The sequence below is a fragment of the Monodelphis domestica genome, chromosome 2 (assembly GCF_027887165.1).
Source record: "Monodelphis domestica isolate mMonDom1 chromosome 2, mMonDom1.pri, whole genome shotgun sequence".
Lineage (NCBI taxonomy): Eukaryota > Metazoa > Chordata > Mammalia > Didelphimorphia > Didelphidae > Monodelphis > Monodelphis domestica.
The window spans coordinates 515,038,274-515,063,534 of NC_077228.1; the positions used below are offsets into that span (position 1 = coordinate 515,038,274).

The window sequence follows — 25,261 nt, forward strand, 5'->3', positions numbered from 1 at the left end:
TGCCGGGACCCTCGCAGTTCAAACGAGGGGTCCCTGGGGGGGAGTCCTGGGCTTGGGTAGGGGTGAGGAGGGTCCAGGCTGGGGGAACTGACCCAGACCTGCCACCTCCTAGCGTCTATCGCCATCCCCAACAGGGTCAGGAAGGTCCCTGCCTGGCTTCTGGTCCTGCCAGCCACAAGGTTCCACTGGGCACTGGGGGGGGGGGGGGCATCGGCCAATGGGTATTTGTGGGGGAACATCACCACAGGGCCAAAAAATTCCAAGTCTGACTTGACAGTCCACTTGGGTTACATGTCAGTTCTCTCCTGCCCACGACCACCCACCGAGCATTTGTCTGCAAAGGCAATATTTTGTCAGCCTGGCTTTTGACCCTGCAATCCATTTCTTCAGTGGTCAAAAGGTTTTTTTTACTCTTTTGCCCTAAAATACTCCGTTCAGAAGAGAACGTACAGCTCCATTTCCCCTCAGAGAGCTAAGGCCCTGATATGTGTGACTCGGAGAGCACCAAATCAGAGGTTGAAGAATTCTCTAACTTGGTCACAAATATTTCACACTCGGAAGGAACCCTGAAGTCCTGTGAGATGGGCTCCCTTCCTTCCTCCCTCCCTGATGATTAAAAATGACCCTTAGCTACTTGGTTTGAAAACAAATTCCACTTAGGATTTTACCACTAAAAGAAAGCAAGCCTCATTTCAGGTAACTTTATATAAAGGAATAAACATTTTGCCTTTGGGATACAAAAAACTGTTGCAAGGGTTCATTTCCCCCAACCTGTTAAAAGGTTATTCATTCAGCTTAATCTCTGAACATACATCTGGCCATAAAATTGAACATTTTCTTTCTCTTTAGGATCAGTGGTGAAAGAAAAATTGAATGTAAATCACTAAAAACAGCATTTATGCAAGGTACTTCCAAGTCATTTTAATATATTAAAAAAGGATCATTATTTACAAATTCCTTATTCATCACCCCACCCCACTCCAAGCTCCTATGATATTTTAAATTTCTGTGGATCAAACAATAACCTTATTTAATAATGTAGCCTATTGCTATAACCTCAGAGACGATAAGAAAGTGGTATTTTCATTGCCGTTCTGATGAGGCCATTTCAATTAAAACTGTCACTGTTCATTGTGAAAAACCACATTCTTCAAAAAGTTCCTTACTTATTTTAGCTTTGGATACTTCATCTACCAAACCAGGACGGCTGGGATGGAAAACAAATACAAAAATGTCTCTTGGACAGCTTCTTCTGGGCTTCATTTCTTTGCTATGTTGTGGAAATATCCAGCTCTTTCAGACTCTGGGTGAGTGGGGCAATCTTGGAACACGTTGGGCTTTCTAGGTACTCAGTTCCAGCACAAGGTTTTCCAGTAATTGGGTCAATGACTCTTCCAACTTTGAAGATGATCTCCACCAATTCATGTTTCACGTGCTTGGTTCGTGGCACTGGTAATGCTCTGAGAAGCACAATGTCTCCCACTGTGCACTGTTCTAAGGCATCATGAGCAAAATAGGTTTTTCGCTTATTAAAATACTGTTGAGAGAAGCAGAAAGATCAAGCTTATCATTAAAATCACTCGTCTTCATAACCTAATTCTAAACCGCAACAACTCTGCGACTTTCTCAGATGACATTCTGGTAGGAGTCAGTGATGACAACTTGGACCCATTCCTGGGATGTGGCTAGAACATGTGGCTAAATAATTCCCAGACCCTTAAAGAACTTTTGTGAAGTTGGGAATTTTTAAATTGTTCACTTTCCAGTTTTTTAATTTGCATTGACTTCTGCCTTCTCTAATTTGTTAATATTGAACTCAAGGATATACATTTCCCCCTAAGTATTACGTTGGCTGCATCCCATAGATTTTGAAAGGATGTCTCAACATCTCATCAAATTGTCATTTCTATGATTTCTATGATTTGTTCTTTAACTAACCGATTTTGGAGAATCGTATTATTTAATTTCCAACTAATTTTTGATTTGCCTCTCCATGTGCCCTTACTAATTATTATTTATATTGCTTTATGATCTGAAAAGGTTACATTTATTATTTCCGCTCTTTTGCACTTGCTTGCCATGTTTCTGGGCCCTAGTACATGGTCAATCTTTGTGAACATACCATGTGCTGCTGAAAAGAAGGTGTATTCCTTTTTGTCCCTATTTATTTTTCTCCACATATCTACTAACTCTAATTTTCTAAGATTTCATTGTGAAGTTGGCAAAGTGCCCTCCATGCACTCCTCTGCATCCTACAATCATCCTCTATGTATCAACAGCCTCATTTCACAGATGGGGAAACTGAGGCTTAGAAGGGAAGAGACTGGCTTATAGTGGCAGCACAGCCAGGGTCCCCAGTCTAAGTGGCAAATATGACAGGCCATTTCATCGGACCCATCCAGTCACACACCAAGTCCACTGCCCATATGGACTTTTACCTATTGGTAGCTGCAGTGTTTGCTAGAAGGAAAAAAAAGTCAACTAGGAGTCAGGATGAATTGAGTCCTAATCTGGCCTTTTGTTGGGATCCAGGGATGAACAAACTTTGAAAGTAGTGTAGATGTACTCAAAGCAATCTGCTCAGTGCCAGACTTATAGATATATTTCTAAGGATTAATTGTTATACCCACGAGGCAAATCAAGGCTCTAATCTGGTGATATCCAGAAAACTGGCTAAGGTATCCCTTTAGTCTCCATGTATAGTCACTTAGTATTTGTATCAGACAGGGCCAGTGTGCAGAAGGTGAAATGAACTTCTGGTCTGGGCATTGGCTTCTCCACTGTGTTAGGATGCGGCTCTTGTAGAGGATAACCACGTCATTTCGGTCATACCACCCTTTACCTTTGGATCTCCCTTCCCTGCTTCCCTGGTATCCTCAATAAAAATCCAGTATACCTGGCTAAGAAAAGCTCTCACTCCATTAAAGCTATTCCCTGTCAGGCTTATGCTATGCTGAAATATCCTGTGTCTCTGTGTCTACTTACTCGTCTTATGTCCTCCCTATCTAAGTCCCTTTCACCCACCCTTTCAGGTGGTCACCCACGAAGGAATACCATACATCATAGACAGTTACTGTGTGACCTTGGGTGAGTCACTTTACTTCTGTTTGTCTCATTTTCCTCATCTGTAAGATGGTGATCAAAAGAGTACCTACCTCGAAGAGTTGTTGTGAAACTCAAATAAGAGAATGTCTGTAAAGTATTTAGCACTGTGCTCAGCATATACCAAGTGCTTTATAAAATAAATGCAAGCTATTATTAAATATCAAATGGAGGACAGCTGAATAAATGGTGGGACATCAATGCTATGAAATACTATATTAAAGGGGCAGCTGGGTGGCTCAGGGGATTGAGAGCTAGGCCTAGAGACTGAAGGTCCTAGGTTCAAATCTGGCCTCAGACAATTCCTAGCTGTGTGACCCTGGACAAGTCACTTCACCCCCATTGCCTAGCTCTTACCACTCTTCTGCCTTGGAACCAATACATAGTATTGATTCTAAGATGGAAGGTGAGGCTTTAAAAATAAAAGAAATACTGTATTAAAGTGTCATAAAACAAAACAGAATTAGAACTATATATCAACTGTGACCAAATATTAAAATTATATAAACAAAGATTAGAGACAACAAGGGAGTAACATAAAAATCACCAACTTGTTAATGTAGATACAATTTTAACTATATGTTCACACTGAGATCTGGCATATAATTTAAAGTTTTAGAACAAGGTTAGATTTGAGTAAACTTAGCCAATAATGGTTTTTCAAACACAAAAATGCCTCAGCTAATCTCTGAAGGAGTTAAGAACCAAATCTGTTCCTTGTGAAGTTCTGTGCTTTATAAGTCCTATTTGATGATAATAATGATAAGATTCACCTTTAGTAAGTAGGGATCCAGAACAAGCCTGTTTACGTGCACTTTGGCAGTTTTTTGCATTGCTGTCCCAACCACCTTTCCCACAATCCATTTGGCATGGACGGTAGAACGAACAACGGACATTTTGTATCTTGGGGCACCTGAAAAATAAATTTTGAAGTTTAAAAATCAATCTACTTGGTCGTTATCATGGATCAGATAAGTAAATTTCCTTTGGCCCAGATGGTGACCTCAGTCCATGGAATCAGGTGCCATGGGAACACTGGACAAGATTTGGCCAAGTTTCTTCTTTTTCACTCAACCCAAAGAGAGGCTAAAAATGGAATATAAAGAGGTCCTTCCTTGTTTTAGGGACCGAAGCAGAGAGGAGTAGAGTCTGAGTCTGGGACGTGCTACTGACTGGCTGGGTCCTTCTAGGAACATCCCTTTCACTAAACCTAACCTAATGTTGGCTTACATTAGGCATCTAGGAGGCATGACAGTGCAGAGTTCTGGGTCTCAAAAAGTTCATCTTCCTGAGTTCAAAAGTGGCTGGGTAACCCTGGGCAAGTCAATTAACCATCTGCCTCAGTTTCCTTAGTTGTAAAAATGAGCTAGATAGGGAAATAGAAACCACTCCAGTATCTTTGCCAAGAAAACCCCAATAGGGTCATGAAGAGTCAGTCCCCAGAGAAGACTGAACAAACTCTTTTTGGCAATCTGATGAAATTTATGGACCTCCTTCTCCTGATACTGTTACCATGTCTTAGCATCAGTACTAAGTATCAGTTCCAAGGCAGAAGAGCAGTAAGGGCTGGGCAATAGGAGTTTGGCGATTTAACCAGGGTCACACAACTAGGAAGTGTCTGAGGTCAAATTTGAACCCAGGACCTCTCATCTCTAAGTCTGCTGCTCTATCCACTGAGTCACTTAATGACAAAAGCAAAGGATTATGTTGAGATAGTTATTAAAATTTTTTTAAAAACCATTTTACCTCTAGGTTATAAACTCTTGGTGTGGCTTCTCAGGGCCCTTTCAGGTGTGGCCTATGATGAGTCTCTGCAGATACTACCTGAATCTGAGTCCTAAAGGTGAGTATAGGCTTGAAAAGCCACTTGGCCGACTGTCTATTGGCATCTGATATAATGTCTGACAGAAGAGAACAGAAAGGGCCAGCTACATGTACAGCTGGAAGGAACCAGCTGGCCAACAAACCCCCAGTTTAGAGAAAAGGAAACAGGCTCAGGAGGGTTAAGTGACCTGTCCAAGGTCACAGTGAGCCAATAAACATTTATTAAAACACCCATTTAGGTGCCAAGCACTACACTACGCCCTGCCCTTAAGGAATTCACAGTCTAAATGGGGAGACAACTGTACAGATGAGCTACATGTAGGAGACAATTAACAGAGGTTAAGAATCAAGAAGGAATTGGGGAAGGCTTTCTGGAAAAGGGGTCATTTTACCTGGGACTTAAAAGGAAGTCAAGGAGGTCAGTGGTTAGAGCAGGAGGGTATCCAAGCATGGGGGGCAGCTTTAGGAATGCCCAGAATCTGGAGATGGAGAATCTCCTAATTGGGTTCAGCCTGGGAAGGCAGGAGGGGGATAGGTTGGGAAGGGCTTTGAGATTATTTTGGGGGCGCCACTAGTGCTTTAGGGAGATCACTCAAGGGGCTGGGAGGGGGATGGACGGGGCTGGGGAGCTTCATGACCCATCAGGGCTCCCCTCAAAGCCCAACAGCCCTGTCTCCATTTCTGTCACATTGACCGCTAGTGACCCTTGTCACCCCCAAGCAGTGAGGACGCATCTAACTGTCCGAGCCTCAATGTCCCCCCTGTCAGGCCTCGGGAATCCCGTCCAGCCCACAGCGCTTCTGTCAATTCGCGCTACCCTCTGGCTTTGACCCTTCTGGGGGACAGCGGGGACGTCCCTGCACGCCTTTCTCAGGTCTCTCCCCAGGCCCGCGGCTTCCTCAGCCCTCCCGCGTGCGCTCGGATTTACTCCGTAGGGCCCCAAAGGGCTCGAAGCCCGACCGACAGCGACGCCCCAACTCAGAAAACGTTCCCTCACCTCCAGCCCGAGATCCTGACCTCTGAACTCTGACCAAAACGCCCAAGCGCCCCGGCTCTGGAAACGTGGTGACGTCACGCCAACCGGCCAGTGCTCAGCCACTTCCTGCCCGGATGTCCCGCCTTCTCCGTGCGTCCCCATATCATGCCGGGCCCCGTTCTTCCTCTCCCAATCAAAAAATGCCGCGGCAGTTTGAGTTTTTTTAAAACCTCCGGGTAGAAGTGACTTAGCTCCTCTGCGGTCTCAGAGCCAGACAGAGTATGCGCAAAAGCTCCTCGGAGTCTGCTCCGCACAAGTAGTCCTTTATGTTGGGTCCGGGTTGCTCCCGAGTACCTTCCCGTCTCATGACATTTATTGACCCTTCATCGATCTCAGCCCCGGCGGAAGGGCTTGCTCCTTGCCTTGGTCTTGTGTGCAGCTGAGCCACCCCTAAAATCGGTGACGATGAGCGTAACAACAATAGTGGCTGACATTTGAGGCCCGTTAGGGTTTGCAAAGCAGTTTTCTCCTAACGCCCCCAGAGGTGTTCAGCCTGAGGAAACCCGACTCTTAGAGGGGAGAAGAAGCAGCGTGATCCATTGGAAGAAGGGGAAGAAAGGCTCTGGCTCTGGGTTTGAATCCTGCCTGCCACTTACTGCTGGGTTATCTTGGGAAAGTCATTTTACCTCTTCACAATGTGAAATGAGAAAATTGGATCAGTGCATCTCCAAATCTTTGCTCCCATGCTTTAGCTCACTATGTTAGTAAAGGGTCCAAACTTGTCTCCTCATATCCTCGGATTCCCTCACACCAAACCCTCACCTTCACGACACAATTCTCACCCACCCCTACTCAGCTCTGGACTACATCCGTTCTATGAATTGGAGAAAGTGAATGAGGGTCTAAGGTTTTAAAATCTGAACTCTAAAAGATAATGTCTTTTATTAAAACAACAACAATTTATTTGTAAATGATGAATTTTGCCTTCAATCTACTTCATAGGAATAAAGGTCTTTCAATCAGTCAAAATAGTAAATTCTTATTCAAAGTATCCAGCCCAACCTTTGATTTTGCAGATGGAGAAGCCTGGGCCAAGAGAGTTGCATAAGTGTTTAATACCATTTGCTTCACTGCTCACAGAAAGGCTCCTGGTGCAGTTGAAAGAACACTAGATTTGGAATTGAGACATTTGGGTTTAACACTCTCCTGCACCCCCCAAAATGACCAGATATTTGACTCCTCCAATCTCTGTGTCTACATCTATCTTGTCTCTGATTGGTCAGTATTAACCATGCCTCCTCCTGGTTTCAGGCTTATTAGGTGTGAACTTTAAATGATTCCACCCTACTTAAACCTTACTTTATGGGAAAAAAGTCTTAATCTCCTGATTGAACACTGAAGGTACTTAGCTCTTACCTTATAGTGATGCTAGAACTTTAAGCTGCCTATTTTTAGATCTTAATACAAAAAGGTATTAAGTAACTATAGAGTAATCACAAAAAGGTCAAGTAACTAACAAAAGGTGAACTTAACAAAGAACTGTTAAGTAACTCTAAAGATATAATCTAATCAAATAAGATGAGCACTAAAGAATAGGCATTTAGAGGAGGGGACACAAGGGTGAAAGGTCTATATATTTAGCTCACTTCTCTCCAGGACCTTTTTGGCAGTGGAGAGGTGGCTGACAGCAGCGGACTGGACCTTTCGACATCTTGACGTGGCTACAGCTATTTTCCAGTTCGGTGGTGAGTTTCTGGCTGAAGTTTCCCTCTTTTACTTTCCAACTTTATCCTCTTAAAAGCCTCTCATCTTCTTCAGAGACCAAGAGGTGGAGATTTTAAACTCCCCCTGGCACAGGCCAGGCAGGAGAAATCCTATATCCTCTTCCCTCCTTCTCCTTAAATTCCTTCCCTCTATATTAATTAAATTACCATAAATTTCCAGACTGACTTGGGAATTTTATTTGGGATTTCCCCTGGCGACCAATTAAATTTAGATTTTAAGTTACAACCCGAAAATCATCTTTACATAGACCAGTTCTTGGCCAGTTATTTCCATGCTTTGCTATGAATGCTTTTCTCCTACCACCACTCACCCACCCATCTACCTATCGAACACCCCCCCCCCCCCCCCCAAGTTCTGAGTGCAGTAATCAAATTGACATTACTGTTTCTGGATTGTACCTTCCAATCATCTTCCTGATTACCATTCTTCTATATATGTTGTCTTTCTGTGTTAGAATCTGAACTGCTTGAAGGTAAAATTGATTGCTTAGTGCCCAGGATAGTGTCACCTAGTAAATGCCTAATAAATACTTTTTTGTTCATTCATTTATGAGGGTCAGTTGAGATAATAGCAAACATTTGTGAGAGAAGTAGTTTACGTTAATTACGTTAATTATTTCACTTGATCCTATGACAATGTGAGGTAGGTACTGTTATTATCCCCATTTTATAGATGAGGAAACAGGTGAAGAGAGGTTAAATGATTTGCCCAGAGTCACACAGCTAGTACATGGCTGAGGTAAGATTAAAACTCAGATTTTCCTGACTCCTAGTCCAAGACTCTATTTACAGGGCCACTTAGCTATCTATCTATCTATCCATCCATCTATCCATCCATCCATCCATCCATCCATCCATCCATCCATCCATCCATCCATCCATCTATCTATCTATCTATCCATCTATCTGTCTGTCCATCCGTCTATCTATCTATCTATCTATCTATCTATCTATCTATCTATCTATCTATCTATCTATCTATCTATCTATCCATCTATCTGTCTGTCCATCCGTCTATCTATCTATCTATCTATCTATCTATCTATCTATCTATCTATCTATCTATCTATCTATCATCTAGCTATCCATCCATCTGTCTGTCTGTCTGGACTAGCAAACTTTACCAGAGACATTGAACATCCCATATAGCTCCATGACAGCATGCCTGCACAGGTTCTGGATAATGGGTGATGCTCTCAGTTTCCCAGGCAACAGTGGAGTGAACCAGGGTTGTGTGCTTGCTCCCATGCTTTTAGCATGATGTTATTGGAAACCTTCAAAGAGAACAAAAAAGGTCATCTAGGTGCATCAAGGTCAGCTTCTACACTGACAGTGAACTATTTAACTTGAAAAGATTGTAAGTGGAGGGAGAGTTGGTGTACAACTTCGGTTCTCAAGAGGATTGTAACTCAATACAGCCTCTGAGGCTGAGATGCAACAGCGAATGGATTGTTTTTCTGTTGCTTGTGCTAATTTTGGCCTGATAACGAATCCTAAGAAAACAGAGGTTCTCTACCAGTCAGCACCACACCATCCAGACATGGAACTATAGATTACAGTAAATGGAGAAATTTTGAATACTAATTACTTTTGTGGTATACTTTCTATTTCTCTCTCTGGATGTACGTATATTTAAATATACATGTATATATATATTTATATATATACATGTAGGGAAAGTATATATAGTTGGATTTAAGGTGTCAAAGAGTTTTTGAAATGAGGTTCTCAAAAGATACAGTCAAGTCAAGTAAACAGCACTTATTAACTATCTGCTATATGCCAGATATCGTGCTACGGCTAAAGTATAGAAGAGGAAGAAATCGGCTCTATATAAACATATATTTGTATATGGATATATAATCAATAAGCTCATGTGTAAGAATTTATTGAGCCTCACTTATTTGTTTAATGCCACTCTGAATGCTGGGATGCAGAGGTATAAAGACATGACTTTTGCTTTCAAAGCAAGTCTCTGACCATTAATTCCTCTGCTTAAAAATCTTCATTGGCTTCCCATTGCTTAGAAAATACATTTTGGGGGGCAGCTGGGTAGCTCAGTGGATTGAGAACCAGTCCTAGAGACGGGAGGTCCTAGGTTCAAATCTGGCTTCAGCCACTTCCTAGCTGTGTGACCCTGGGCAAGTCACTTGACCCCCATTGCCTAGCCCTTACCACTCTTCTGCCTTGGAGCCAATACACAGTATTGACTCCAAGACGGAAGGTAAGGGTTTAAAAAAAAAAAAGAAAATACATTTTGCATGGCATTGAAGTTCTTCAATGCTCTGATGTCAGTCGATATTTCTAGGCTTAGCTCCTGCTTGCCCTCTTTGGGTGCCCGATCTTTCAGTTAAGTTGTACTCTAAATTATTTCTTGAAAAACAAAACAAAATCAGTACAACCTGTGCTTTCATGGTGTTCACTCCATCTGGATTGACCTCTTTCTCCAATCCACCTGTCCAAACTCTTCCTCTTCCTTCAGTCCTACATTGAACATCACCTGAGTCAGAGAGGAATTTGCAGTACAACGTGATAGAAAAAGCAATAGATTTGGGGATGGAGGATGGTTTTGAAGTACAGATCTTGTTCTTTACTACTTGTGCGGGCATCAGTTTCCTCATCTATAGGATGAAGGAAATAAATTAGATGACCTCTACGGTTCCTTCTAGCTCTAAATTGTATGATCCTGATTATATATTTGGTTCATATATGTGTAATATTGCTTGATTGTCAGTTTCCTTTCCAAGGCAACCAGATGGCTCAGTGGACTCAGAATCCAGAAAACCTGAGATCTCTGGTGCAAGGTAACATTTCTCTTTAGAGCCCTCAAAGGACAGTGGTTCAAATCTTGGCTCTGTTAATTATTTGCTAATTTAAATATTATTTTGCATGTTATTCACTTCAGAATACTTTGGGCAAGCTTCCTAACTTTTCTGTACCTTAGTTTCCTCATTTGTTAAATGAGATTGTTGATGTAGATCAAGTATTCTTAACTTAGGGTCCATTAACTTATTTTAACATTTTAATAACTTTTATTATAGTTGGTTTCCTTTGTAATTTTATTTTATGCCCTTAAATCATTATTCAGAGAGGCCAAAACCTATTCTACAGGTTTTACCAGATGGCCAGAGAGGTCCATCATGCCAACAAGGTTAAGAACCCTTGGATTAGATGATTTCTAATGTCTTTGATAATAATAATAATAGCTATTATTTATATAGCATTTTAAGGATTTCAAAACAATTTTGAAAGTAAAATATCATTTGTTGCCATTATTCCCATTTTTCCCCAGTGTTTCACTTATATCCAACTCTGCCTAACCCCATTTAGAGTATTCTTTCTTTAAAAAAAAAAATCCTTACCTTTTGTCTTAGAATTGATACTAAATATTGGGTCCAAGGCTGAAGAGTGGTAAGAGTTAGGCTTAAGTGACTTGGCCAGGGTCACACAACTTGGAAGTGTCTGAGGTCAAATTTGAACCCAGAACCTCCTGTTTCCAAGGCCTGGCTCTTTATCCATTGAGCCACCTAGTTGCCCCCATTTGGGGCTTTCTTGGCAAAGATACTAGAATAATATTGTTTTGCCATTTCCTTCTCCAGCTCGTTTTATAGATGAGGATACTGAAGCAAGCAGGGTTAAGTGACCTATCCAGGGCCCCACAGCTAGTATGTATTTTGGCTTTTTGTAACTTGGCTTTTTGTGACTGGAGGTTCCAGGACTCTGTGGCACTGTTTACACGTCTATATCCTGTGAACTAAAGGGAATAAAAGAATCGTAGGTTATTGATATAACATTTACTTATACTACATTATCTACAAGACCACAGGAGGCTTAGATTTTTGTTATTTCTTTTTTCCAGAGACACTTCTTCACTTACCTATCAGTGGTCAGGATTCTCCTTTTAAAAAACAAAACAAAACAAAACAAAACAAAACAAAAAAACCTTTTCCTTCAGTCTTAGATACTATGTATTGGATCCAAGGCAGAAGAGCAGGCCTAGGTAATGGGGGTTAAGTGACTTGCCCAGGGTCACATAGTTAGGAAGTGCTCAAATTTGAACCTAGGACCTCCCTGTCTCTAGATCTGGCTCTCAACCCACTGAGCCAACTAGCTGTCCCCCTGTCTTTTGTTTTTTTAACCAAGCTCTTTGCTCTCTATGAATTCTTCATAGCTTTTCTATGTTCCTGGAAGTTCCTTGACTTCTCCACGCTGGCAGCTTTGGGGTCCGCTGGGCAGGTGTAGCTGTAAATGTGACTCCACAGGCTGGTTTATTTAAGCGTTAGGTCACCTTCCTCCAAGCAGGAAGGAGTTAATTGCCTCCCTCTGGTTACCTGCTCCAGCAACTCGTGGCTTTGTCAGAGGGCGCTAAGTGGCTGTTCTTCCTAGGAAACAAAAGAAGGGAGAACGTAGAAAACCACCTCTTCTGCTCTTGTGTGTATGTGTGGCAGGAGCCGGGGAGGGAGTGTGTGGCGGGGCTCTGGATGTCTGCCCTAAGATGTGGAATTGGGAACTCTCAAGCATCTTGTCATTCAGTCCTGATTCCAGGAAGAAGCAGCCATTTGACTCTACTTGGGGAATTTAGATTTCTGTGAGTTTGCTCTTAAGGTAAGGAAATCTTTGACAGACTGAGATTTCAAAGCCTTCTGCTGGCGGGAGTGTTTGCTGGGGCTCCAACTTTCGAGATGGCTGTAGTAGTTGAGAAGGAAATGAAAACGATTATCTGGTGTGACTGACTTGTGTGCTCTTTTCAGCCCTTCGTGCGCTTCTTTCATTGAATGGAGAGGCTGACTGGAAACAGACAGGCAATGAAATTGAACATGAAATTGTCAATGCTTTTTTTTTTTTTCCTGTGGAGCAGACAAAATTTCTTCCGATTATTAGAGGCTCCTTATAGCCACGGTACATAAAGGGATATCTAGCCAGTGTAGAAGATCAGTGAGGAAAAGGAGGGTGGAAAAGTGACTTGAGACACCGGCATGTTTAGAACCCGTGTAATTGCTGGGTGTTTATTTCAGTTTATGACTCTGGAGAGCAGATGTCTCTTCCCCCTTAGTTCTGCCCAAGTACCTTACAGTTTCTGGGGCTCAGCTTTTCGTTAGCCCGCCGTTAAGACTTTCATATCACGGAAACACTTAAGATTCCGTCCTTGGATACTTGGGAAGTAACAGCTTTGAATAAACTGGTTTTCGGAGTGAGGAAATGGGAAAACCTTTACTTAGAGGTTTAATGTAACCATAAAAAAAGCACAAACTCCAAATGTCTTGTCCCTTCTGTATTTGTAATTACAGGATTGAATCTGACAGCAGAGCTTTAATTTGCTTTAATTTTTTGTTTTCTGTCTAACGTCAATTAGACCCAAAGTAGATGCATATTCTGGGCATGTCTATTATTTTTATCATCTTCACGATTGAAGGAATGAAGCATTTTCTCGATTTTCTGTTCTGTGGTTCCCCTCCTTTTTCCTTCTGGTTTATCGGCTTCTGGTTTCTAGGCTTGCCCACTGACTAACAGTTTGAGCAGACAATGGTTGTCCCAAGAGAACCTACCCAGTTTGGACCCAGACCAAAAATTAGGGGTAGGATCAGGGAACTAATTTCATTTTTGGAGGGAAAAACCTGTGGAAAATTATAACAGATCTGCCTAGAGTACTCCATCTCTCTTCCCCAATTTTGTGAGCTGAGCAGCGAAGGAGATGTTTCAGAGCTATAGAGATTTTTCATGGTAGTGACTTGTTTCGAGAATCAATTCAACTTGTGTGGAAATTTGTTATAACAAGTAATTGGTAATATATTTTGTAAAACAGAAAAAAAAAGGAGGAATTCAGTTGGTCCCCAGCCTTTGCTTTGTTTTGGCAAAGTTGCCACCCTGGTTAATGTTTCCAAGCCCGAGAATGATCATTGAAAAGTTCCTGCCTTTTGCTTTTTCCCAACTTGCCATTTTATTTTCATCAACCCATTTGAAACAGGAGTTAAAGGAACAAAGGAAGCAAGTTTGGTGCCTGTTTCTCTTTTCATTTCATCCCCAGCCTCAAGTGCTTACTAAGATTTGGCTACATAAATAGATGTTAAAACCATATTTCTAATGGGGATATTCAACAGATTGTCCAAATGAAAGACAAAGGGAGTCAATAACAAGCTGTCTTTGTTCATATTTTTGATAGGCAACTAGAGTTGTAATATTTTCTTTTAAACCCTCACATCAATACTGTGTATTGGTTCCAAGGCAGAAGAGTGGTAAGGGCTGGGCAATGGGGGTCAAGTGACTTGCCCAGGGTCACCCAGCTGGGAAGTGTCTGAGGCTAAATTTGAACCCAGGACCTCCCATCTCTAGACCTGGCTCTCCATCCACTGAGCTACCCAGCTGCCCCTCAGAATTGTACTATTTTAAGATAGGTCAGGCCAATCCAGGGTTAAAGGAGTCTATTACTGTGTTTTGTTTTGTTTTGTAAACCTTTACCTTCTGTCTTAGAATCAATACTGTGTATTAGTTCCAAGGCAGAAGAGCAGTAAGGGCTAGGCAATGGGGGTGAAGTGACTTGCCCAGGGTCACACAGCTGGGAAGTATCTGAGGTAACATTTGAGCCCAGGACCTCCTATCTCTAGACCTGGCTCTCAAGCCATTTGAGCCATCTAGCTTCCCCCTATTAACTGTGTTTTAAAATCTAATTCCCTTAATGCAGAGCAGAAAGTGAGGGGTTCTAGAGTATCAGGTGTCTTCAGAATGACTCAGTGGGTAAGGAAGGACTATCTTCTTATCTAAGCATCTCTGAGTTGTCCTTATCATGTTTAACCCTGGGCAGCTGAAATTCTCTCCCTCAGTGTCTCAATTCTGTCTTCTGGAAGATGAAGTTGACAATCCCACAATAATGCCTCATTAATCTGGCAGTGGAGAGTACAAATATCTAAATATTACAATCCTTTTAAACACAAAATTAAAAAAAAAGTTTTTTAAGATTGAAAGCTTTCTGGAGCAGCTAGGTGGCTCAATGGGTTGAGAGCCAGGCCTGGAGATGGTAGGTCTTGTATTCAAATTTGACCTCAGACATTTCCTAGCTGTGTGACCCTGGGACCCTGTTTCCTAGCCCTTACCACTCTTGGAACCAATACACAGTATTGATTCTAAGCCAGAAGGTAGCTTTTAAAGAGAAAAGATTGAAATCTTTCTAAAATATGTCTCCTTTGCGAACAGAAAATCCTGAACGTGATTTCCTGACTTAGAGTCATCATAAATCACAGCAATGGTAAAGAAAGATACAATGTGATATAGCAGAAAAATTATTACAGTGGCAATAAGTTGCTGCTATCCAAATCCTGCTGTTACTAATTAGCTATGTGGCTTTGGCCAAGTCATTGGGTCCAGGTTTCCTCTGCTGTAAAATGAGAGCTTTGAAATCCTCTCCAGCTTTAAATGTCTTGGGTTCTATTACGTATCTAGGGTTGACTCCACATTAAAGCACACCTTTTAGTTGTAAGGTGTGTAGAAGGGCCAAGTGACCTGCCCATCTAAAGGGAAGTGTTTGGGAACAAAACAAAACAAAACAAACAAAACAAAACAAAACAAAACAAGGTTACTTAGCCCTAGCTTGTAAAAGACAGTCATTAAGGATACTTCCCTAGATCAGGTCTACAAAGTCCTCCCTTATTTGCACATGGAAATACATGGGGTTAGTTGATGGTAGTGACTTGCTCTGGAGTGGAATTTTCAACTAACTCTGAGGGACACTAGTTTGTCTTAGGCAGAATTTTTTAATGTCTGGGGTAACCTGGAAGCCATAGCAACAGCTTGAGATTTAGTCCCACTGTCCAACCAAAGGGACTGAGCTTTGACACTTTCTTTCTCTTCTTTCCTTTCTTCCTCTTCCTCCTAATCTTCTCTTCCTCCTTCATTAGTGATGGTGAACCTTTTACAGATGGAGTGCCAGACCACAATCCCACCCCTTTAGACTGAGTGCCTTGCTGATTCCCTCCTCAGAAACAACATACCATGCCCCTCCCCCTTACCCCACATCGGGGAGGGAAGAAGTGTCTCCATTGGGCTGCTGGGCAGAAAGGCAGGGGCATGTGAAAAAATGTCATCAGGCATGGTGGAGAGGGGGAAAGGAACAGCTGGGATGAGTTCTTCTGCCTTTCTAGAAATGAATTCTGGGGGTGGGGCCATGTGCCGACATAGAGTGCTCTACCTGCCATCTTTAGTACCCATGCCAAAGGTTGCCATCCTTGAGCTAGACAATGGGGGTTAAGTGAAGTGACTTAAGTATCCAGGCTCACATAGCTAGGAAGTGTCTAAGGTCAAATTTAAATCCAGGACCTCCTGTCTCTAGGCTTGGCTCATACTTCACTGAGCCACTTATGTGCCCCTGGTCATACTCCTTCCTTGATGACCAAAAGGTATATAGAAAAGTTAACTACTTGAAGACTATTTCATATGCCCATAGGCCCTTAAAGAGCAGGCACTTAGCGGTGTTAAATTTTTTATGTTGGTTGGACTTGAATATATTAATTGGTGGTCACCAGGGATTTAATTTCTAAATACCAAAATGAATTACTCAAGTAAATGGAATTAATGGTAGTTTATTTTACAATAGAGGGAAGATATTAAGGAAGAGAGAAAAGGGGAGAGAGAGCTCTGACTTCCTTAGAGCCAGGTAGAAATTCTAAGCCCCAGCCGGGGAAAGGAGTCTCAAGACGATGGGCCTTTCTTGGAGGTACACACCTCCAGAAATGCAAGGAAACTAAGTCAGCCTTTCACTCACCATGGTCTCCTGCATAAGCTTCTCCAGGGTCCAGTTCCATAGCCAAGTGTCTTCACTCCAAGTCTGAGTGTCTGCCTTCTAATCTATCCTCAAGTGTCTCTCTTCGCTACAACTCCAAGTGTCTTCTTCTAGTCCAACTCCAACTTACTGAATGATCTTGATCTATCGATTCTTCCAATTGAATGATATTGATTCATCCTGTTTGTCTCTGTTTCCTCTACTTAAAGACCTTTTTCTCTTGTGTCTCCTTCCCTAAATTTTACTTCTACCAATCACAGCAGATGGTCCTCTCCAGGACTGCTCACTCAATGTATGAAATTGGTGTTCACACCTTTTGTAGTTAGTTATACCTTTTGTGGTTAGTTAACACCTTTTTGTAGTTAAAATGGGTAGATCCACTCTAAATACTGAGTTAACACTTTGGGGATGTAAATCTAAAAATAGACCAGGGATTACAATTTTATCTTCACTATCAAAGAAGAGTTAAGTACCTTCTTTTTTTTTTTCTTGTGCCTTGCTGATCCCCTCCTCAGAAACTCACTCAGTCTGGAGGGGGGGGGGGGATTGTGGTCTGGCACTCCATCTGTAAAAGGTTCACCATCACTAATGGAGGAGGAAGAGAAGAAGAATATTAGGAGGAAGAGGAAGAAAGGAAAGAAGAGAAAGAAAGTGTCAAAGCTCAGTCAGTCCCGTTGGTTGGACAGTGGGACTAAATCTCAAGCTGTTGCTATGGCTTCCAGGAGATAGCTAAATCCAATCTTCACAGTGGGCAGCTGGGTGGCTCAGTGGATTGAGAGCCAGGCCTGGAGAGAGGAGGTCTTAAGTTCAAATCTGGCCTCAGACACTTCCTAGCTGTGTGACCCTGGGCAAGTCACTTAACCCCCATTGCCTAGCCCTACTCTTCTGCCTTGGAACTGTTGACTGGGGAAAAAAACACTCGTTAATTAAGGAAAGATGTACATTGCTGAGTTATGCCTCTACACAGAACTGCGCGCCATTGGCCCATGCAGTCAGAGGATTGAACTCTGGAGTTGCTCTGGTCCCTGACCCCTGTGAAATCCAAGGGCTCAAGATTGGACAATTCTAAGGAGCCATTAAAGTTGGGAAGTTTAAATACCTTTCTAGGGTGGACATGGGGACTAAGGATGAGAGGGATAGTTGATTGACTTTACAATGGTAACAAAGGAAAATGAGGAGTCCCATACAGGAATAACAGTGAGGGGCTGATGCTTTACCTGGGACACAAGGAAAAAAGGGCTGGGCCACCTTGGTAAAGAAACCCTTGGGACAAAAGAGATACTCTACACCTGATGGGATTAGTCATCTCCATTTAGTCTGAGATCTGGAATTGGACTCCCCACCTGGGAGGAACTCTCATGTGATCAGGTCAAACCCCAGGCTTTTACCTTTAAGCTAAGTAAACTGGGGGTCACTAAATCTTTCTAGGCTACAAGTTTGGGGGCTTCTAGACAGAACCCATACACAGTATTGATTCTAAGATGGAAGGCCAGGGTTTAAAACAAGAGCAGGCACTTAGTAAGAATTGGGGCTGGTTAGTCCTGTGCTAACAGCCTGAGGTTACTACTTTTCGGAGTCCTTGAATGCACGCTTTTCCCACTCCTCCTCTTGCTGTCAGCTGCCTCTTCCAACTCAACTCACTGTTCCTGTCTGTTGCAGACTCTTCAGTTCATAGATTTAGCACTGAAAGGGACCTCAAAGGCCAGAGGGAAGTAGAACTGCAGAAGAGGGAAGTAAAACTTAAGGAGATGAAGTGATTTGCTTAAGGTCCCACAGGCACAAAAATGTCAGGGACAGGATTTGAATTCAAGACTTCTGTACCCTTTCCATTGTTTGCCTCCCCTTTCCTTATTTCCTGCTCCTGGTTGATGAGTTGGGAGCCCAGATAATAAGCTTTGTAACTTTCAAACTTGGTCTAAGGAAGGGTTCAGAAATGTATCTTTCTTTTCTCTGTCTAGAGGCGAGAGTTTCCGGATATAAAATGATGTTTGGCTGACTGATATTCTCTTTCATCTTGTTAGAAAAGGGATGAGTTGCTGGGTGGGAGAGAGGAATGGAATATATACTAAAAGTGATGGGAAAATGATATCAATAAAACATTTTAATTTTTTAAACCCTCACCTTCCATCTTGGAATCAATGCTGTGTGTTGGTCATAAGGCAGAAGAGTGGTCAGGGCGAGGCAATGGGGGTCAAGTGACTTGCCCAGGGTCACACAGCTGGGAAGTGTCTGAGGTCAAATTTGAACCCAGGACCAGATTTGAATCTCTAGGCCTGGCTCTACATCCACTGAGCCCCCCAATACAACAATTTAAAAAAGGAATTGTGTTTAAAATAGAAGTAAACAGACTCTGAGTGGTTGTGGTGGCTGTGGTCTGAGTAACTCTATTGTGAATGAAATGCTTCACCTTTTAGTACATGGACTTTCTGCCCGTGGTCTATTCTGGCTGCTTGGAAGCCTCTTTCACAGTCTTCCTGGTTATTTGCCATTTTCTGAGTTGTAGAGGTTGATGGATAGCCTTGAGGCCAAGTGACGGGTTAGTCCAATGATGCTAAATTCACCAGATTATTGTAAATAGGAGCTACTAAAATTTTGAAGTGAGAAATAGTACAGATATCAGATAGCGCTGTTTAGAACAGAATCTTTTTAGTTCCTCTATTGGCATTTGGCTTCTCCAATCACTGAGGCATACCCCTAGCCTTTATGCTTTAGTAAATGGTCTTCTGTCCACCTGGTGATGAACTTCCCTAAACTTCAGGAGCCTGATGGAACCTGTGCTCCCCGTAGAATGGCTCGGGAACCCAGGATCACTTCTGTACTAAAGGAACTTGATTGAAGGCAAATGAAGTCTACCAAAGAGCACACGTGTCCCTGGGAAAACTCATTTTCGCTTAATAACCAAGACTAATTACTATCAGCCATTTGACAACTAAGCTGATTTTTATCCCAAAGAATTCTATCCACAAGAAATACAGCTTTCAGGACATACATTTTCAGTTTTTGAATGTTATTAAATTATTATTTGTGTTCTTAGGATAATCAACTGATTATCCTATAGGTATATATAGGTAATTGAGCCTAAGATCTTTAGGGAGGTCTCGGCGGGTCAAATGAAAAGCATGTGCCAATGGTTATGGAGAAACTGAGAGCCTAAGGAAGCAAATTACTTAAGAAAACTGCGCATCGGACCTAGAACCTTTTTCTGTTCTTTTTCATGAAAACATGAAAAGTTTCAATCTTTTCAATATTCAAGACCCCCGTTCCTTAGGGACTGAGCAGAGAAATGTGGCCCAGAAAGTGGAGAGCAAAACTTCCGATGCACTGAGTGGGATCCCAACCAAGAGAGGTCCACTGGGATGTGATCAAGATTGAGGGAAATGAGATCATACACTCTGAGGCCAGGGTGTGAGACACCTAGGGGACCTTTCAGGAAGAAGGAATAGAAACACACGATCATTTGCAGAAACAATTCAGGAGCTGGAAAAGGAATTTTGAGCTAAGGTGAATAACATATAAAATTATGTTTAAATTAAATTTCATATTTGTCAGTAGCAACAGTTCCGGTTAATAGGACTCTGACTTTGGTTTGGTTTATGAGTGAAAATTCAATTTGCACTTGTAGAGATAAAACTCCATTCTGAAAAAGTGTTTTGGAGAAGAAGGATCACTCTTTATTTGCCTTTTTTTCATTTTATGAAATATAACTTTAGAAATGATTTAATCTTGTCCAATATTAGGTCGGTCCATCAGCTAGAAGGTCATTATTTCAAATAATATGTCTATCAGGGGACTGAAGAAAAAGCAGCCAAAGACTTTTAAAGTCAAAGTCATCACGATGGATGCTGAGATGGACTTCAGCTGTGAGGTAAGAGGTTTGGTAATATAGTATTGACTCCTGGTTTTATTAATTGCTCAGACAAGAAGGAATCTTGGCTTCGGCCCGTGTGGTTTTTCTGGAAAGTAGTTTATAAGCACCAGAACAGAGAATGGTGGAGAAAATAAGGGAATTGTGTAATTTCACAAATTTTCACTAATTGGCTTGATTGATTGTCTTAGTGCCCTGCAGACTAAGTGAATTAGGTGTTCCTTACTCAGACTTGAAATCTTTCACAGTTGGAATCCCGGGTGAGTGTGTCATAGTGCCAAAGACTGTCTTGACACACAGCCACAAACCAGAAGCAGATGTGCATTAGTAGGACAAGCTTATACCAAACCCTGGAGTAAAGGAGTCCTTTGCCTGAGCTCTTCATTCCCCACCCATCTTCTGCTATTGCCCAGGAACTCTACGATGACTGGTTGCACGTGGGTTATTTATTGGCTTAGGGGTTCCTTATTGGCCTTCCTCAAATACTGTCAAGAGTAAGAACATGAATCTTTAATAATGATCCATGTATTGTTAAGCTAATTATTCCTTCAAGACTGAGCTAACGATTTGGTAACACTAGAATTCCTTAGATTAGTGACATCACAAATTTTGGTACCCAAGTCCAAGGTGCTAGTCTATAGGGGCAATTAGGTGATACAGTGGACAGAGGAGTGGGCTTGGAATCAGGAAGACTCATCTTCATAAGTTCAAATTTAGCCTCAGACACTTCCTAGTTGTATGACCTTGGGCAAGTCACTTAACATTGTTTGCTTCAGTTTTTTCATCTGTCAAATGAGCTGGAGAAGGAAATGGCAAACCACTCCAGTGACTTTCCCAAGAAAACTTCAGTCATGCGTGACTGAACAACAATAACAACAATAGTACAGGGTGCTGGTCTTTGATCAGATAGGGCAGTGATGGGGAGCCTTTTGGAATTAAAAAAAAATTTTTTTTAAACCCTCTCCTTTTGTCTTGGAGTCAATACCATGTATTGGTTCCAAGGCAGAAGAGTAGTAAGGGTTAGGCAATGGGGGTGAAGTGACTTGCCCAGGGTCACACAGCTAGGAAGTGTCTGAGGCCAGATTTGAACCTAGGACCTCCTGTCTCTAGGCCTGGCTCTCAATCCACCGAGCCACCCAGTTGCCCCCTGGAATTTTTTTAGGGACCCATGCCATGCTTCTCCACCCCTCCCAGATTGCATGCCATTGCCCTCCCCCCATTGTGTGCCATGCCCTGCCCCTGACTCTGTGCAGTGGAATGGCCACCTAGGATACCAGTTTGAAAAATACATTGTCTTTCCCTTCCTGGAGGTGACAGAGTTCCCAGTGCAATTTCTACACAGTGCATGAGTCATATTAAAAGGAAGAGGCTCAGTAATCTAACCCTTTTCAAAGCACTTATACTTGTGTGTATGGGGATATTCAAAGTGAAAGACTGCAGCTGGGCTAGAACTGGAATGGATGCAAATTTCCTGGAAGTCTCAGGCATTTGGTAGGCCTTTGAAACCCTGGCTAGTAGCCTGGGATTTTCTTCACTTTGAGGGACCCACTTTAGCTACTGCTAATTGAATTAGGAAATTATCTGTCCAGGTAGCTAGGTAAACATTGTTCAAAACCCAGGAGAAGACTGCCACCTGTTTCTGTGGAGATAAAGGTTTTATTGTAAGTCCATGTATTCTGCCCTTCCAGTTTTACAGTGGTGGGGGTGGATAGGATGCCTCTATGGGGACCCTCCCATCCAGGTGTTAGCTGATTCTGATCCCTCTGTTTGGGTAGGCTATATAATTTCCTCTCCATCCTCCTTTGAGGGATTAGGGAAGATCTGATTAATATATTTCCTTAGGGCTTGGTGAATGGGGCTCAGCCCTAGATTTACTCATGGCGTTATTTTAATTAGGGTCAGTGAGATCAGGAGGGCCTGGACCCAGTGAATTCTTTTCTTATAAAAGCAGGACTGTTACCTGCTCTATTCACCTATTAAGGGTCCACAAAGATTAAAAGAACTTTTGTATCTTTTGCAGGGTGATAGGTATATAGAATCTATCCCCAATCTAGGGGGAGTGGCTACCTCTGATGCTCAGCTCTTGGGGCTTAGGGTTTGCCCACTGATGCTGATTAGTTCCCAGAGCCTGGGGGTGGGGAGAGGGGAGCAGCCACACCCAGAGCTGAGCCCAGCTAAGCTCAGCCCCTGCAAAAGTGAAAAGAAGCTAGAATGTCCCACCCATTGCATTTGGGGGAGGGGTCAGCCTTCTAGCAGGCCAAGCCAGGGGCCTGAGCATGCCCAAGGAAAGGCCTCTCTGTATGCCATCTTTGGCACATGTGCCATAGGCTTGCCATCATGGTGATAGGGAAGAGTTAAAACAGGATACTCCATTACAAGCAGTGGAGAGAATGACTTCAACACTCTCTTCAATTTGGAGACATCTCTCCTTATTTCTGAGTGTCCTGAGTACATGAAGCTGTGTCCCAACACAGGGATTTTGGGAATCTAGCTTCAGAGCAGTAGACAATATTGAAGATGGAAAGGTATAGTGAAGTGCCCAGAATAATGATGTTTCTCAATTTAAGGCTTTTTTTGACTAGTAGAAGGCTATCTATAACCTGAATGGTACAGGAACAGGAAGGCAGATTGCATGGAACAAGACCCTAGATCTCAGGAGGATTGAGTTATATTCTTATTCTTGTTTCAGATGAAATGGAAGGGGAAGGACTTATTTGATCTGATATGCCGAACACTAGGGCTCCGGGAAACCTGGTTTTTTGGCCTGCAATATACCAGTAAAGGAGTTTGTGCTTGGCTGAAGATGGAAAAAAAGGTGAGGAAAACTAAACCACTTGCTCCTTAATCTAGAAAACCTTTTGGAAAGTATCGTGTAAATTGAGTTTGGATGTGACAATAACTCTGGGGCAGGTAAAAGTGTTGTTCACGATAGATATGTGTAACATAAAATACATGAATGGAAATGATAGTGATCCTGGGCTTAAAAAAATAAAATGATGAACCTTAGGAAAAAGATCCTTCAAAATAGTGGAAATAAAGTCTAAGGTTATATGCCAAATACAAATATAACATATCCAAGGTCTCTTGTTTATATTTAAGTATGAAACTTTACTTACAAGTTAGCCACAGGGAATATATGGACAAATTCCTTCTATGAATTAGTTTTTTGCACAGTAATTCATTTTATAATTTTTCCTTCCATTTGTGGTTGCTATCAAAATCGTCATCATTAGCTCTCTGACTTTTCTCTGCAGTTGCTAATACCATTCTACTCTTTTTTCTGTTTGCATCCTTGGAACTAGGTTTTGGAACAAGAAATTCCAAAGGAAGATCCCATAAAATTCCATTTTTTGGCCAAGTTTTACCCAGAGAAGGTGGAGGAAGAACTCCTTCAAGAAGTCACTCAACACCTTTTCTTCCTGCAGGTCAGGGAGTGGATGCAAATCTGATTCTTATTTGAAATCCTTACTTTTCGGCTCCTTTCCCTCCTGAAGTGCCTGCTTCCAATAGCATCAGGCAGGTTTCCTGGGGCTGCCTGTCTGTCTGTTTTGTAAGGAGAGCCACTCTTTTTACACACCCATCAGTACTGTTCTGCCTGAACTTCTCTTGATCTCTAAGCACATTAAGTCATAGCACTATTCCATATGTAAAGGAAGAACATCAAGTTAAGTTTTGGGTCCTCTTTTCTGTTCTCTTATTTTTGACTAGCAAGTAGAGGCAAATGATTGGACTCCATTTCCTGAGGGGAGCTCTAGTCTGCCTAGACACTTGATACCATGGCTTGTAGGAGCCACAGGAATGGGGCCCTGCTGATGTGGGCTTCAGAGGCTGTCCCACGATCACTCTCTCCCTCTTGCCATATGAAAAACTGATGTTGCCTTTCAAAGAAGAGTGGGCCGGGTGGCTCCCCAGGACCATAACCTCCTGAGAGTCTTTGTCTTTAGAAAAGAAGAATTCTAACATATTGCTTTATTAGAGATACAGATTTAAGGAGAGGGAGTGGAGCTAGACAAATGATCTCCAAGATCTTTCAGCTCTGATAATCCACAATACCACAAAAGTGGAAACTTGATCAATTTCTTGTCAGTGGCTTCACTGGTATTTGTCATTTGCCTCTTTTTAATATTATTTTTAATGCATTTATTTATTTTTAAATGTTTTCCCATGGTTACATGATTCATGTTCCCTCTTTTTTATATTTCATATTTTTATATATATGATATATATAAAATGTATTTTATATTATTTCAAATGGATGCTCACTTGTGGAAGCTTTCCTTTCCTTGCCTTTGTTTTAATATTAATTATTATTATACATAATAATAATATAAATATTATTAGTTATGCTTTAAACTTCCTTGGTTAGAGAATCTTTTTAGGATAACAGATGGAAGCGACTGTTCTTAATCTGGGATGCACAGGACCCTGAGGGCTCTATGAGTAGATTTCAGGGCTTCCATGAGCTTGGATGGGGGAAAAATTCTATTTCATTATTATCTGTTTATTTTGTGATCCTGTGTACAAGCACTTAAAATCATCATTCTGAGAAAGGGCTGGTAGACTTCCTCGGGCACTGCCAAAGGGATTCCAGACCCAAAGGAAGTTAATTAAATGCCTTTGGACTAGAGCAAGGTCCTCTTTCTATAGAAAAGGAAATCATGGTGAGAGAGGGAGAGAGAGAGAGGGAGAAAAACAGGGAGAGAAAGAGAGAGGAGAGACAGACAGACAGAGAAAGAGAGAGAAAGAGAGAGAGAGAGAGAGAGGAGAGAGAGTTCTTTATAAAAAAGTGTCTATTTCAGGGGATGGTACAGGATTTAGGAGGATGGGACACCAGGAAAAAATATAACAGCAACCTATTTCTGGTTCCTTGACTTAGTGTAGACACTTTTTAGAGTTTCCATTTGGGTAAGGGGGTCTTTCAGGGTTCTAGAGTCTCTCCT

General features: G+C 42.0%; 2 protein-coding genes across 7 annotated transcripts in view; one reads left to right on the top strand and one right to left on the bottom strand.

Moving 5' to 3' along the window:
- Window positions 1–895: 895 nt before the first annotated feature.
- Window positions 896–6,023, bottom strand: MRPS17 (mitochondrial ribosomal protein S17). 5 transcript variants are annotated; one of them, XM_001362829.4, is made up of 3 exons: window positions 5,924–6,023; window positions 3,876–4,015; window positions 896–1,537 (listed from the first exon to the last, which is right to left on the bottom strand). In XM_001362829.4, the coding sequence occupies exons 2-3, from the start codon at window positions 3,996–3,998 to the stop codon at window positions 1,271–1,273; spliced, it is 390 nt and encodes a 129-aa protein (XP_001362866.1). In that variant the 5' UTR covers window positions 3,999–4,015; window positions 5,924–6,023; the 3' UTR covers window positions 896–1,270. The 5 variants fall into 5 exon arrangements, with proteins under 5 accessions (XP_001362866.1, XP_056675685.1, XP_056675688.1 ...); XM_056819707.1 differs by having other exon boundaries at window positions 5,944–5,967; XM_056819710.1 differs by lacking the exon at window positions 5,924–6,023 and adding an exon at window positions 5,666–5,901.
- A 5,994-nt stretch (window positions 6,024–12,017) lies between these two features.
- Window positions 12,018–25,261, top strand: part of LOC100010877 (merlin-like) — a 71,593-nt gene continuing 58,349 nt past the window's right edge. Inside the window, exons 1-4 of one of the 2 annotated variants that reach the window (XM_056819712.1) lie at window positions 12,018–12,291; window positions 20,194–20,321; window positions 23,011–23,136; window positions 23,624–23,746. In XM_056819712.1, the coding sequence (XP_056675690.1) occupies window positions 20,232–20,321; window positions 23,011–23,136; window positions 23,624–23,746 (339 nt within the window). In that variant the 5' untranslated portion in view covers window positions 12,018–12,291; window positions 20,194–20,231. The remainder of the gene's footprint in view (window positions 12,292–20,193; window positions 20,322–23,010; window positions 23,137–23,623; window positions 23,747–25,261) is intronic. The other variant, XM_056819711.1, reaches the window with a different exon arrangement.

Bases quoted from the DNA above. Each gene is read 5' to 3' on its own strand.
- MRPS17 (XM_001362829.4), bottom strand. From the start codon at position 3,998: ATGTCCGTTGTTCGTTCTACCGTCCATGCCAAATGGATTGTGGGAAAG. The intron at 1,538-3,875 runs GTGAATCTTATC...TTCTCTCAACAG, and splicing joins TGGATCCCTACTTACTAAAG to TATTTTAATAAGCGAAAAAC.